Source organism: Primulina eburnea, unplaced genomic scaffold (assembly GCF_022965805.1).
Source record: "Primulina eburnea isolate SZY01 unplaced genomic scaffold, ASM2296580v1 ctg328_ERROPOS900000+, whole genome shotgun sequence".
Classification (NCBI taxonomy): domain Eukaryota; kingdom Viridiplantae; phylum Streptophyta; class Magnoliopsida; order Lamiales; family Gesneriaceae; genus Primulina; species Primulina eburnea.
In genome coordinates, this window is record NW_027331150.1 from 419,024 (window position 1) to 432,766 (window position 13,743).

Genomic DNA, 13,743 nt, shown 5'->3' on the forward strand with positions numbered 1-13,743 from the left:
TTTGTGGAAATTGATGTGGTCTCTCCGCATTCCCCAAAAGTTCGTATATTTTTTTGGAAAGCATGCAATGATTTTATACCAACTGAATTGAATCTTTTTAAGCGTCGTATCCATATTAATGGGATACGTTCCTTCTGTGGAGCGAGGATTGGTTCCACTAGACATTGTCTTATTTTTTGTCTGAAAGTTAGAGAAGCATGGAAATGTTCTGTATTTTGGCCATGTTTAAAGAATTGATCTGTCATTTATGTTATGCAGTATGACTTTGAATGATCACTCTTCAAAACATGATTTTGAGCTTTTTGTCATGCAATCCTGGGCCATTTGGAAGGATATTTGCATCTGGAAACATAATCTTGTGAGAACCAACCTGTCGCTTAAGGTAAATTGGATTCCTTCTTACCTTGAGGAGTTTCAGAAAGCAAGGAGATTGTGGATCCCTGAACCAGTGGCTAAACACCATTTATAGAGCGTTGAAATGGACTAAACCTCCTTTGGGACATTTTAGGCTTGATGTTTATGGAGGCTTCCATGAGCAGAAAGGTGTTTTTAGTGTGGGAGTAGTGATTAGAGACCACCGTGGATTTATCTGTGTGGCTTCAGGCTGGAGTATTCGTGCAGAACTCAATGTTATTCTTTTTGGCTTGAAACTCGCTAAGAAAGGTAATTATCGCAATGTATGGGTGTTTTCAAAGTCGGTTCTAGCAATTAATGCATTGACAGACCCTGCGGAAATTATAAGCCATGATGCTTTCCTTATCTTGAAGAATCCTTCACCGTTTACATGGGGTGAAGATATTTAAGCATCTTGATTGGTAGATGTAGTTTTTCTTGATTTATCTAATGAAAAGTGGGAGAATTAGGGGAAAGGGAGTCTGTTGTGGTTTTTTTTTTTTTAAAAGGAGCCATAATGAAAATTACTTTTATGTCCCTGTGTTTTAAGTTTAAAATATGTGAAACACATGATTAAACGCACTCTTTTGCCAAAAACCAGCAGAGACCCTATTCCGAACCCTAAACCCTCTGTTCCCGGAAAAATGTCTCCGTCGAGTCTTCAAAATCTCAACCGAAGGAATGGCAGACGAAAATGTGGTAATTTTCGCGTTTATTTCGATTTGTTTCTTCTGAATTTTAGTCGTATTTTTTTAGTTATGTTTGCTCCGTGTGTGTGCGTAATCGACCATGGTTTTCCACCATGGTCGACCATACAAAGTATAGGTTGTTAGTGGTCGACCATGAAAAGTAAAGATTTTATGGCCGACCATGTTTTATTGGAAGTATAGATTTTATGGTCGACCATAGTTGGTCGACTACGTTTTATGGTCGACCATAAGACGAAGTCGACCATAAAACATGGTCGACCTTATTTGTTTGTATGGTCGACCAAATGTGGTTTTGTGGTCGACCATAAAAAGTAAAGATTTTATGGCCGACCATGTTTTATTGGAAGTATAGATTTTATGGTCGACCATAGTTGGTCGACCACGTTTTATGGTCGACCATAAGACGAAGTCGACCATAAAACATGGTCGACCTTATTTGTTTGTATGGTCGACCAAATGTGGTTTTATGGTCGACCACAAAATTTTTCCTAACTTTACTAATAATTTTTTTTTTGTCACAGGTCTATTTGCCGAGAAAACTAGGCAGGGATGCCATTTTCCGATGTAAGTTGACAATTCAATCGAGATATAACGAGATTTCTGAGAAGATTCATTTTTATTTGAACAACGAGGAGAGAACCCATTTTTTCGAGCATTCGCCTTTTGGTAATTTAGTTAGGTATTATAGAGATTTTAAAATTTCCAGCCAAATTCTATGGTATTTAATGAGTAACCAGATACTTGATAGTAGTAGTGATGATTTGTGGATGGTGGTGCGCAAAAGGCTGTTAGATTTTCTTTGTTAGAGTATTGTTTAATAACGGGTCTCGATTGCGCTGTAGAGCCCGAAGATTTACCAGATAAAGGTGTATTTGGCACCACACACTTTCCCGGTAAGGCTGATATTGTTTTGGGTGATTTGGAGGGAAAGATTATTGTCCAAGAGCATAATGAGACTGGTCTAGACATGGAGAAGATAAAGATGGCTAGTCTATACTTTTGTTGTGCCGTATTAGGTGAGAAGACTAGGAAAAAGACGACGAAGATCGACCCTAAATACTTGAGGCTTGTAGATGATTTGGATAGGTTCAAACATTATCCCTGGGGTAGAGTAGCCTATCGGGATGCGGTCCGATGTTTGATGAAGGATTTTTTAGGACGATATAATTACCTCGCCGAGGCACAGGGCCGAAAATAAGTTGAGGGCAGCTTCTTTGTCGGTGGTTTTGTTCTCCCTCTGCAGGTATATTATTTTTTGAATGTTATAGTGGATTTGTTATCTCTATTTGTACCATTAACACTGCTTGAAATTTATGTTACAGATCTTCGCTTATGAATGTTATCCGAGCGTGGCACAGAAGTTAGAAAGGAGAAGAGATGTGGACGGTTTGATGTTGCCCAGGATGTTTCAGTGGGTGACTAAGACGTGGGCGTCAAACCGTGCCCCAACTGGTGTTGAAATCGCTGCAGCCTTTGGTGATTGTGCCATAGATGTAAGTAATATGAATTGAATTGATAAAATAACTGTGGACATTAACTTTAATTAATTTGATCCTTTATAAATTATATGCAGGATTGTCTTGGATTTTTTTACTCCTACTCCTGAGGAGCTAGTTTCACCGTATTATACTACCGGGCATTTTGTTGATTCTGCGCCTGATGCGGTGATCACTCGGGTAATCGAGCTCTGGAGGCAGGGTCGGACAGTCATATGTAGCGAGCACCCTTTGGAGTCTCCCTCAGTCCAGCACATGAATTCTGCACATTCACCTCCCTCTGTCCAGCACACGCCTACTGCACATGTATATCCTGACGTTTCCGGCACCCGTCCTGTTGACCTCAATAGATCCAGCTCTAGCACCAGTTCCTCTATGCGTACGGGTCCTAGAGTCCACTTTGGACTCAATCCTTCCCACCGCCCATCACCCTTGGAGCATCGTTTCGAGCGGCGATTGACTGAGTTGGAGGATTCCGTTACGTCCATTCATGTTAAGTTGTCAGCAGAATTTATTGAGACCAGAGCGTCTATCAGAAGTATAAAGCAAGATCTAGTTGAATTGAAATCGAGTTTCAATCTTTGGTCAGCAGAAAATATTGAGAACAGAGCGTCTATCAGGACTTTAAATCAAGCTCTAGTTGACTTGAAATCGAGTTTCAATCTTGGTCTCGATGAGTAGAGATTTAGTTTGACTGAACAGATTAGAGCTGGTTTTGCTGAGATGAGGTCTAACATGCCAGTGCAGCAGGACAGAGATTATAGCATAGCCTATACCAGAGGGCGGAAGAAGAAAGCATCTGAGGCAAATTTTGGTGAGTTAATTTTATTAATTATATTTATGTTTATGTATTATAATGATTTAGTACAATTCTGATATTTATTTTAATTTGTTTAATGTACGCTTTTAGGTGTGGATGATAATCTGGCCAGGGAAATTGGCAGTACTAGCCAAACACCACATATATTTGAGCCTAACCTTGAGGTCATTACAGAGGAGTTCTCAGAAGGTGAGTTAATGCACTTTTTTGATTTCATATTTATGTATAGTATATTAAACAACAAAACTTTTTTTTTTAGATATTCAAGTTACTCCGGATTCGCGTAACTCAGGTGGCGAGGCGACCACGTCGAGATGTTATTACACTAAACCTTGTCTATTCGTATTTGCATTAAAGTTGTTATTATTTGAATTTGTTGAATGTACGCTGTTAGGTGTGGCTGACAATTTGGGCAGGGAAATTGGCAGTAGTAGCCAAACCCAACAGAGATTTGAGCCTAACCTTGAAGGCATTCCAGAGGAGTTCGCAGGAGGTGAGGTAACGCACATTTTTAATATTTATATTTATGTATAGTATAATAAACAATATACTTTGTGTGTTTAGATATTTAAGTGACTCCAGATGAGCGTCTGTCAGGAGACGAGGCGACCACCTCGAGAGATTATTAAACTGTACCTTATTTATTGTTCGTATTTGCATTAAAGTTGTTACAATTTATCATTTTATAGATGACGGTGTGAGGCCATTTGCAGAGACTGTGAAACTAAAGGTTAACTACTCGCTTGCGCGAGTTAGGGCATCGATGCTCGACCATTCGCCTAGTAGGATTCGAGGTTTTTACGCCGAATATGAAAAGTCGTTCTACGGGCCCATGGCGATCGCAAACTCGCGTGTCACTTTCTCTGTAAGCTTTTAAATAAATCTTTTTCAAAGTTTAAATTTGTAGAGAACTTCTTTTAAAACATATAAAACCTTTTGTTATGTTCAATTCAGCACTTCAACGAAGCTGTCCGTGGATTGCTTGAGATGCAGATCCGACATCCTGAAGTGATGTCGGCAGATGATTCGTTTATGGACACTCATTTCTACGATGCGATCTCAGTTTTGGCCGAATATATCGATTTCGAAATAGATCTATCACGGATCGTGAGCATAGTCAAAGGTAGTGATCCAAAATGGCCGTGTCTCTCATGGGAAAAGGCACGAAGAATTCTCATCCCTGTCTATAGAGATCGGCGCTGGTTTTTTCTAAAACTCGTGACATGGGTGAATAAGTGCATCATATATGACTTGCAGCGAAGACACGATCCCGAATTGAAAATATAATATCTTAATTATTCTTTTTTTTAATGTTACCGTAAATATTAACTTCTCATTTTTTTTCTTTTTTCACAGTGAAGATTCGGGAGCATTTGTGTTAGCCGTTGCTGGATACTCTTTGTCTAGGAAGAGTGCGCAAGTAGTACTAACTTTAGATGATAGATTAGTATCTCAGATTAGTACCAAAGAAAACTAAACGTCGACCATCAAGCTCATGGTCGACCATTAAGCTCATGGTCGACTAAAGAAAAATAATGGACGACCATGAGTTTGAACGTCGACCAAAAAAAACTTATGCCCTCACGCTATCTCTTGCTGAATTCACCGATGGAAGGAATTCTGTTTTGTTTTCTTCTGCCAACTTTCTTCTCTAACAAAGGAGGCAACACCAATGGAAAATTAATGTTGCGTGACCATTCATTTTCTTCCGGAACGGGATACACAGTCTCTGAGTAACCCATGCACCATGACATTGTAGAATAGTACTCTGAACACATATCATATAAATCAATCTTTGCTAACCAACTAGCTGTGATGGCATGAGCACATGGGATTCTATCAATATCAAAAACTCTACATGTGCATCTTTTTGATTCGAGGTCCACTATGGCCGAATGTCCACGACTCCTAACATCAAACTCCAGATGTCCTAATTTAAAAACTTGCATTCCTTGGGCATCTGAGAATCTGCTACGAAGAATCCCCTCGATCGTAGGGGTCAAGTGCGTCTTACTTGCAATTGATGCGTGGCGATATCGGGCAAACCAAGATGATGCCAGTTTCTTCAAGGAACCTAAGAGTGCAATGATTGGCAGCTTCCTTTCTTCAAGTAGTCTAGCATTGATTGACTCAACCCCGTTTGTCGTAATAATATTTTAACGGGTCTTCGGACAATACGCTCGAGTCCATCTATCAAGTGAGTCTGTCTCGTCCAAATATTGCGCTCCCTCAGGATATCTATTCCTAAACTCATTGTATGCAATATAAAACTCGAAAGTTTTATAAATTTTTTCAATGTGCAAAAACATATCGGTTGCACCCTTCTTTTTGCATCTTGTCTTCATGTTTTGGCATAAATGCCACGTACAATGACCATGATGCGCATTTCTATAAACAGTAGAAACCGCATTAATGATCCCCTGATGCCTGTCAGAAATTATCACCAATTCATCCTCGTCTGATACTACTTCTAACTACTTCGTTAAAAACCAATTCCACGAAGAAGTACACTCGACATCTACGATTACCCATGCCAAAGGATATTGGTGATAATTTCCATCTTTTGCCGATGCCACCAGTAAAACACCATTATAGTTGCCCTTCAACCACGTACCATCAATTGATACAACTTTTGCATACTTCGATATCCTCTAACGCATGCACCAAAAGCAAGAAACATATACTTGAATCGATTTTCCTCGTCGACAAACATGTCTGTTATGCTTCCTGGATTTTCTGCTCAACCATGTGCAAATAACAACTCAATTTTGTAAAACTCTGCGTAGGATCACCTTTCAACATATTGTATACTAGTTCTTTCCCTTTCCAAGCCTTGTAGTATGATATATCAGCATTCATACTATTGCGCATTATCGCCATCACCGCTTTTGGTACAATTGGCACTGGATGACCTTGGAAATTATCCACCAATATATCACGAACAACAGTAGAACTTGCTCCACGGATTCTCTTTCGTCTCCCCGTCAAACCACATGTGTGTGTATTGCAATATGTTCGAACGGAGAATGCACGTGAATCATTCTTAATCAAAGAGGTCCAGATTCTCCACTTACAATCAGACAATACACATTTTACGGCGTACACCTTTTGGCTACTTTTTACCGTCTCAAATTCAAAGCAAGCTTCCAAACTTATTCTAATTAGCTCTTTTTTCACCGCTTCTCGATTTGGATACTCTTGACCAACAAACAAGTTTGAACCATCCGTGAATGAAAATATGTCATTATCAATAGCCACATCCGCAACCAAATTTGCATCATTGCTTTGAACCAAATTTGCCTCGCCCCCAATTATATCATCACGTGCTTCATCATATAACTCGTCCGTGTTACTACGATCTACATGCATGACATCCACATTATGCGCTTCGTCGAATGTGTTACTACGATCCACAAGCATGGCATCCACATTATGTGCTTCGTCGAAAAAATCACTGTTATTATTACGATCCACAGACACAATATTCAAGTGAAAATAATCATCAAAATGACTCTGTTCGTTAATATTTCAATTGTTTTCATCAATACCATTTCCGTGCACATTATCACAAGAATCAAAATAAGCAACACATTCAATTTCAACTTGAAGTACTGGCCTACTTCTCGAACAACCAAGATACAAATATGCTTTCAAATCATGGTCATTCTCTATATAAATTGATTGAATGTTTGATAAGTACGAATTGTATAGCATTTTAGGGATCTTATTTTGTCGTATTCGTGCTTATCTGGCATTTTTATTCCGAGTTTCGCGCTTATTTCGTCTCCTTTTGGCTATTTGCAGGTTTGACCAAAAGTGGGTGAAGACCAAAGAAATGAAAGAAAAGTCAAGCCTCGCAACGCCACATCAGAAACACCCGGAAAAATAGGAGAAAACACAAAAGTTTTGGAAACAAAGACCCAGACACGGACCCCGGAGACGGGTCCGTGTCATTCAACAATAAAAGAAGAATTCAGCCGAGGAAGCACGGACCCAAACACGGACCCCGGAGACAGGTCCGTGCCCTTCAATTGCGGAGACACAACTTACAGAGTCTCGACGGACCTGTAACCGGACCCCTACACGGGGTCCGTGTACCTCACCATCCGAGAATTCAAATTACAGTGTGTGGACGGACCTCCAGACGAACCCCTGCACGGGGTCCGTGTCAGCCATCCTCGAGAAAGAAAAAATCCAGTACCTACACGGACCCCTCTCCGGATGCAGGCACGGGGTCCGTGTGTGCAATATCAGATCGAGATCCTGCGAAGATTTGCTCGTGATTTTGGAGAGGAATAAAAGAGGAAAACCTAGACATTAATTGGGTTGTTGAATTTTCAGAGAGGCAGCCGACTTGGAGAGAAAAAGAGGCGCAAGCTTTGAGCATCTTGAAGACGGCGACGACTTGGGCGAAAACAGCGCAATTTACACGCAAGATCCGCGCACCGTCATTGAGATTTCATCTTTTCTTTTATTTTCTTATTTTCAGACATGAATTTAATTATTAAATTTGATTTTAGTTTGGAATTTATGGAGTAGTTTTCTTTTGTGATCGGGACCACGATAGGAACAAACGATTGATTTTTGTTTATTCATTGAATTGTTTGATTTATGAAATTAATTCTTGTTATTGATTAATATTTGCGTAAATTTCTTGCTTTTAAATTGGGCCAATTAATTGCATGTTTGCTGTTCAATCTTGACTCGAAAGAGAATAGATTGAATTTAGCTTCGAAAATATTAATCAACACACGGTTAAACCGACTAGAAATAGTATTCGGTTTCAGTGTGCGATTTTAGGCGATAGCTGTAATTCTATCGTTGATGCATGCATTTTTGTTTAATTAAATTCAATTAGAAATAATTGGACTGTTAAATGAAAACAGGATTATAAATTCTAGAAATAGATTTATAATTAAATTAGAGGATTACATCGTGACTACGAATAATTGCTAGTCGAATAATTCCAGTGCTTGAATTTAATCAGAGTTTGTTACCGTTGTGCGTTCCCGATCATTTTATTTAAATTTGAAAATCCCAAGTCCCAAGCTTCTCTGATATTTGATTTAGTCATTAAAATTAGCATAAATTAGTTTAAAAGTTACGTAGTTGACATAATAATCAAATCACTCGTTATTGTTTGCCTAGATTAAATAAAATAATTGAATCTTAGTAATTAAGTAATAGTCTCTGTGGGATCGATACTTGGACTGTTCGTCCATTTACTATAACTTGACCTAGTCCGCTTGCTAGAATTAATCTCAACCGAAACCGTCGGTCAAGTTTTTGGCGCCGTTGCCGGGGACTATTTAATTTGATATTAGGATAAATTATTTGTTTGAGACTAGGCTTTTACTCTTGGTTTAAAATTTTTCATTCTCTCTTTAGCATTTTAATTACCATTGTTTATTCTACTTATTCTCTCTTGGAGCTTAAATCGTGCACTTAAATTTTTGATTTAAGGGGTTAGCTCGTGTTATATGAGCCGTGCTCAAGACGTCAGGAATCTAGTGCCACTTGATCTTGAGATTGAAAGCACTCTCCGCAGTATCCGCAGAGCCCGAAGGAACAACAACTTGACTCTGGAATTTGAATCTGAAGCAGAATCTGAAATAGATCGTAAACCAGAAGTTGAGGAAATGGCCGGAGAAGAGGATAACCGTACATTGATGGAGCTTCATCGACCAGCATTTGAAGGTTATGGGTCTAGTATCATCCGCCCTACGATTCAGGCAAATACATTCGAGCTGAAGCCAGGCATCATCCAGATGATTCAACTCCAAGTAAAATTTGGAGGATCACCGTCTGAAGACCCTAATGCACATCTGGAGAACTCTCTGTCAATCTGTGACACAATCAAGTGCAATGGGGTGAGTACTGATGCCATTCGACTCAGATTATTTCCATTTTCCCTACAAGGAGAGGCTATGGAGTGGCTTCGAGACCTTCCAGCTGGTTCTATCACGACATGGGATGGATTGGTCGAGTTCTTCATGCACAGGTATTTTCCCCCAACCAAGATTACACAGTTGAGAAATGAGATCACATCTTTCAGGCAGAGAGACGGGGAATCACTGAATTCAGCATGGGCAAGATTTAAAAAGTTGTTGAGGATGTGCCCAAGACATGGTTTTTCGGTAGGCCAACAGGTTGAGACATTCTATTATGGGGTAGATCCTTCTGTGAGATCTATGCTCGATGCGGCAGCAAACGGAAGCTTGTACAGGAAAACGCCAACCGCAGCGCTCGAAATCATATCTAATATGGCCGAGAGCAATGTGGGTTGGCAAGACAACGCAGGGAGAAGAAAGTAGGATTCCTTGAGATGGACGCTTTGACAGCAATCACAGCGAAGCTTGACGGGTTGACTCATCAGATGGCACAGTTACAGGCAAATAAATCAATACCAGTCAAACCGGTGCATCATATTCAGGGAAGTGCTGAGGCAGTTGGTGGATCATCTAGGATATGCCCTTCGCGCCAGATATGTCTTATGAGGGGATACCGTGTTTTGGAGGAGACTCAGTTAATTATGTGGGAAACCAAGGCCGTCCACAGTACAACCCATACAGTTTCTCATATAATCCGGGCTGGAGGAATCATCCGAATTTTGGATGGAGGCAACCTGAAACTGCTGTTGAGCCACTACAGTTTAATCCGCCACAACATCCTACACAGCAAAGGCCTCCTCAACAACCACCTAAACCTCCACAAGGTGCTGGACCTTCTATGCCACCCGGTTTCAAGCCGCAGGATAGTAAGTCGAACCTTGAGGACATGCTTGCCAAGTACATAGCTGGAAATGAGATGAGATGGCAAAACCATGATGCCATGATGCAAAGAGTGGAGATGCAACTAGGGCAATTAGCGACACAAATGGCTACACGAGCTCCGGGTACACTACCTAGTGACACGGAAAAGAATCCAAAAGGTGTCAATGCCGTTTCAGTAACACCTCCCATGAAGCAAGAGGAAGTTGATAGTGAAAGTGGTGTGAAGGAAAAGAGGTCATCAAATCAAGAGTCCAATGACGCCAAGGAGAAAGGTAAGTTTCTAAACTCGAACTCCAATATTGATATTAAGTCACTTCCCATTTCCCCAAAGAGCTAAGCAACTGCAATTGGATACTCAATTTTCGAAATTTCTGGAGATTTTCAAAAAGCTGCATATAAATATCCCATTTGCAGAAGCTCTAGCTCAAATGCCCTCATATGCTAAATTTCTTAAGGAGATTTTATCAAACAAAAGGAAATTGGTAGATTTTGAGACAGTTAAGCTTTCGGAGGAATGCTCTGCAATTTTACAAAATAAGTTACCTCCGAAGCTTAAGGATCCAGGTAGTTTCTCTATCCCTTGTACTATTGGAACTTTGAATTTTAATAAGGCTTTGGGTGACTTAGGTGCAAGCATTAACTTGATGCCATATTCATGTTTTGAGAAGCTGAAATAGGCGAAGTGAAACCGACTACAATTTCCCTTCAATTGGCTGATAGATCTATTAAATACCCTAGGGGAATTGTAGAGGACGTCTAGTGAAGGTTGACAAATTTATTTTCCCAGTGGATTTTGTGGTGTTAGATATGGAAGAGGGTAGTGAGATTCCTCTTATTTTAGGAAGACCGTTTTTAGCCACTGGGAAAGCTCTTATAGACGTATAGAAAGGTGAGTTGGTGTTGAGATTGAATGATGAGAGTGTGGTGTTTAATGTTTTTCAGTCCATCAAATATCCTAATGATAAATCTGACTGTTTTAGAATTGATGCTACTGACGAACTTGTTGAGTGTGGTTTGCAGGAGTTGATGGGTGAAGATCCTTTAGGAATTTGCTTGACAAATTCATGTCCAGGAGAGTTGGGAAAATGAGGATGTTAAGGAATACATGCAGTACCTGGAAGCAGGCAGACCAATCTCGAAGACGGTAAACTCTAGGATTGGGGAGCTTGGGCATATCCCAAGACCTTTAAAGTCATCTATCGAAGAAGCCCCGATCCTAGAAACGAAACCTCTTCCTTCGCACTTCTAAAGTATCTATTTTTGCTTGATAATGATAAACTGCCAGTAATTGTTTCATCTACTTGACAGGTAAGGAGGAAGAAAAACTGCTGCGAGTCTTGAGGGATAACATCAAGGCCATAGGTTGGAGCATTTGCAGACATTAAGGGGATCAGCTCTTCCATGTGCATGCACAAAATTCTGATGGAGGCTGATCACAAGACATCCACCCAACCCCAAAGACGTCTAAACCCAGCCATGCAAGAGGTGGTGAAGAAAGAGGTGATTAAGCTACTGGACGCAGGTATTATTTACCCGATTTCTGACAGTAGGTGGGTCAGTCCAGTCCAAGTCGTTCCAAAGAAAGGTGGGATCACTGTTGTGAAAAATGATAATAATGAATTAATTCCCACAAGAACTGTTACGGGGTGGCGTGTTTGCATCGATTATAGAAAACTTAATGACGCCACCCGTAAAGATCATTTCCCCCTCCTATTTATTGATCAAATGGTGGAAAGGCTAGCTGGCCATTCTTTTATTGTTTTCTGGATGGGTATTCTGGTTATATGCAAATTCTTATTGACCCTGAAGATCAGGAGAAAACCTACTTTACTTGCCCTTATGGGACATTTTCATATAAACGAATGCCATTCGGTCTATGTAATGCACCAGCGACTTTCCAACGATGCATGATGGCAATTTTTCATGACATGATTGAGGACTTTATTGAGATATTCATGGATGATTTTTCTGTATTTGGCTCCTCGTTTGATACTGTCTAATTAACCTGTCTAGGGTTTTGGAAAGATGTGAGGAGTCGAATTAGTCTTAAACTGGGAAAAATGTCATTTATGGTGAGAGAGGGAATGTGTTGGGGCACAAAATTTCTGAAAATGGGATTGAAGTCGACAAAGCTAAGATTGAAGTGATTGAGAAACTCCCAGCCCCAACCAACATTAGAGGAGTGCGTAGTTTCCTTGGGCATGCGGGATTCTACAGACGATTTATAAAAGATTTTTCTAGCATTGCCAAGCCTATGACTAATTTACTGATAAAAGATGTGCCTTTCGATTTTTCTGCTGAGTGTGGACAGGCATTTCAGATCTGAAAAAGAAATTAATCACAGCACCTTGTGATGATAGCACCTGACTGGGGGTCGCCATTTGAGGTGATGTGTGATGCAAGCGACACAGCGCTAGGGGCAGTGTTGGACAAAAGCGAGATAAAATGCATCATGTCATCTACTACGCTAGATGACACTGTCAGCTGCCCAACTGAACTATGCCACTACAGAGAAGGAGCTTCTTGCTGTGGTTTTCGCTCTGGATAAGTTTAGATCCTATCTAATAGGGAGCTAAAGTGTGTCGTGCCACACTGACCATTCGGCCTTGAAATACTTAATGTCTAAAAGGATGCGAAACCAAGGCTAATTCGTTGGATTCTTCTCTTGCAGGAATTTGACTTGACGATTATCGACAGGAAAGGAACAGAAAATCAGGTTGCTGACCATCTCTCGCGTCTGGAGAATCACATTCAAGGTAATGACTTTATTCGCGATGATTCCCGGATGACAACTCTTTGAGATCACCAAATTTACCATGGTACGCCGATTTTGTTAATTATCTATCAAGTAAGTTCATTCCTCCCCATCTTACGTATCAAAAAAGAAGAAGTTTTTCTCAGATTTGAAATATTATTTGTGGGAGGATCCTTATTTGTTTAGAATATGCGCAGACGGCATAATCCGGAGAGGTGTTCCCCATGAAGAGGTAAGTGAAATTTTGTTTCATTGTCATGCTGGTCCGGCTGGAGGCCACTTTGGGGCAAACTAGAACTGCGTCCAAAGTCCTCCAGTCTTGTTTTTATTGGCCTACCTTGTTTAAGGACGCGCATGAGTATGTCACAAAATGTCCCGAGTGTCAGCGCACAGGTAATATCTCCAAGAGACATGAGTTACCCCTCAATAATATTCTTGTGTGTGAACTTTTTGATGTGGGGGTATCGATTTCATGGGTCTATTCCCGGTTTTTTTGGGAACAAATATATTTTGGTGGCAGTAGAAATGTGTCTAAATGGGTAGAAGCAATTGCATGCAAAACTAATGACTCTAGGGTTGTCATTCAATTCCTTATGAAAAATATTTTCTCACGTTTTGGCACACCTAGAGCAATTATTAGTGATGGGGGTACTCACTTTTGCAATCGTCAATTTGACAGTTTGTTGGCTAAGTATGGGGTCCAACATAAGGTGGCAACACCTTATCACCCCCAAACTAGTGGCCAAGTCGAGGTTTCGAACAGAGAACTTAAACGCATTCTTGAGAAGACTGTCGG

At 40.3% G+C, this 13,743-nt stretch overlaps 2 protein-coding genes and 1 long non-coding RNA gene across 3 annotated transcripts; 2 read left to right on the top strand and 1 right to left on the bottom strand.

Moving 5' to 3' along the window:
• The first annotated feature begins 2,281 nt into the window (after positions 1–2,281).
• On the top strand, positions 2,282–3,098 carry LOC140820949 (uncharacterized). Its single transcript, XR_012115610.1, has 3 exons — positions 2,282–2,346; positions 2,426–2,596; positions 2,677–3,098. It is a non-coding gene; the product is annotated as an uncharacterized lncRNA (long non-coding RNA).
• Positions 3,099–5,005: 1,907 nt separating this feature from the next.
• LOC140820960 (uncharacterized) lies at positions 5,006–6,839 on the bottom strand. Its single transcript, XM_073181345.1, has 5 exons — positions 6,212–6,839; positions 6,076–6,155; positions 5,948–6,019; positions 5,788–5,893; positions 5,006–5,493 (listed from the first exon to the last, which is right to left on the bottom strand). The coding sequence occupies exons 1-5, from the start codon at positions 6,837–6,839 to the stop codon at positions 5,006–5,008; spliced, it is 1,374 nt and encodes a 457-aa protein (XP_073037446.1).
• A 4,829-nt stretch (positions 6,840–11,668) lies between these two features.
• Positions 11,669–12,948, top strand: LOC140820961 (uncharacterized; the record flags this gene model as incomplete). The annotated part of the gene is made up of 3 exons (XM_073181346.1): positions 11,669–11,971; positions 12,270–12,503; positions 12,864–12,948. Coding segments are annotated over exons 1-3 (622 nt in total), but the record flags the coding sequence as incomplete, so codon positions are not given.
• Between the last annotated feature and the right edge of the window lie 795 nt (positions 12,949–13,743).

Bases quoted from the DNA above. Each gene is read 5' to 3' on its own strand.
- LOC140820960 (XM_073181345.1), bottom strand. From the start codon at position 6,839: ATGCTTGTGGATCGTAGTAACACATTCGACGAAGCGCATAATGTGGAT. The intron at 6,020-6,075 runs GTTAGAGGATAT...ACGTGGTTGAAG, and splicing joins TTCTTGCTTTTGGTGCATGC to GGCAACTATAATGGTGTTTT. The intron at 5,894-5,947 runs GTAATCGTAGAT...TTAACGAAGTAG, and splicing joins ACCAATATCCTTTGGCATGG to TTAGAAGTAGTATCAGACGA.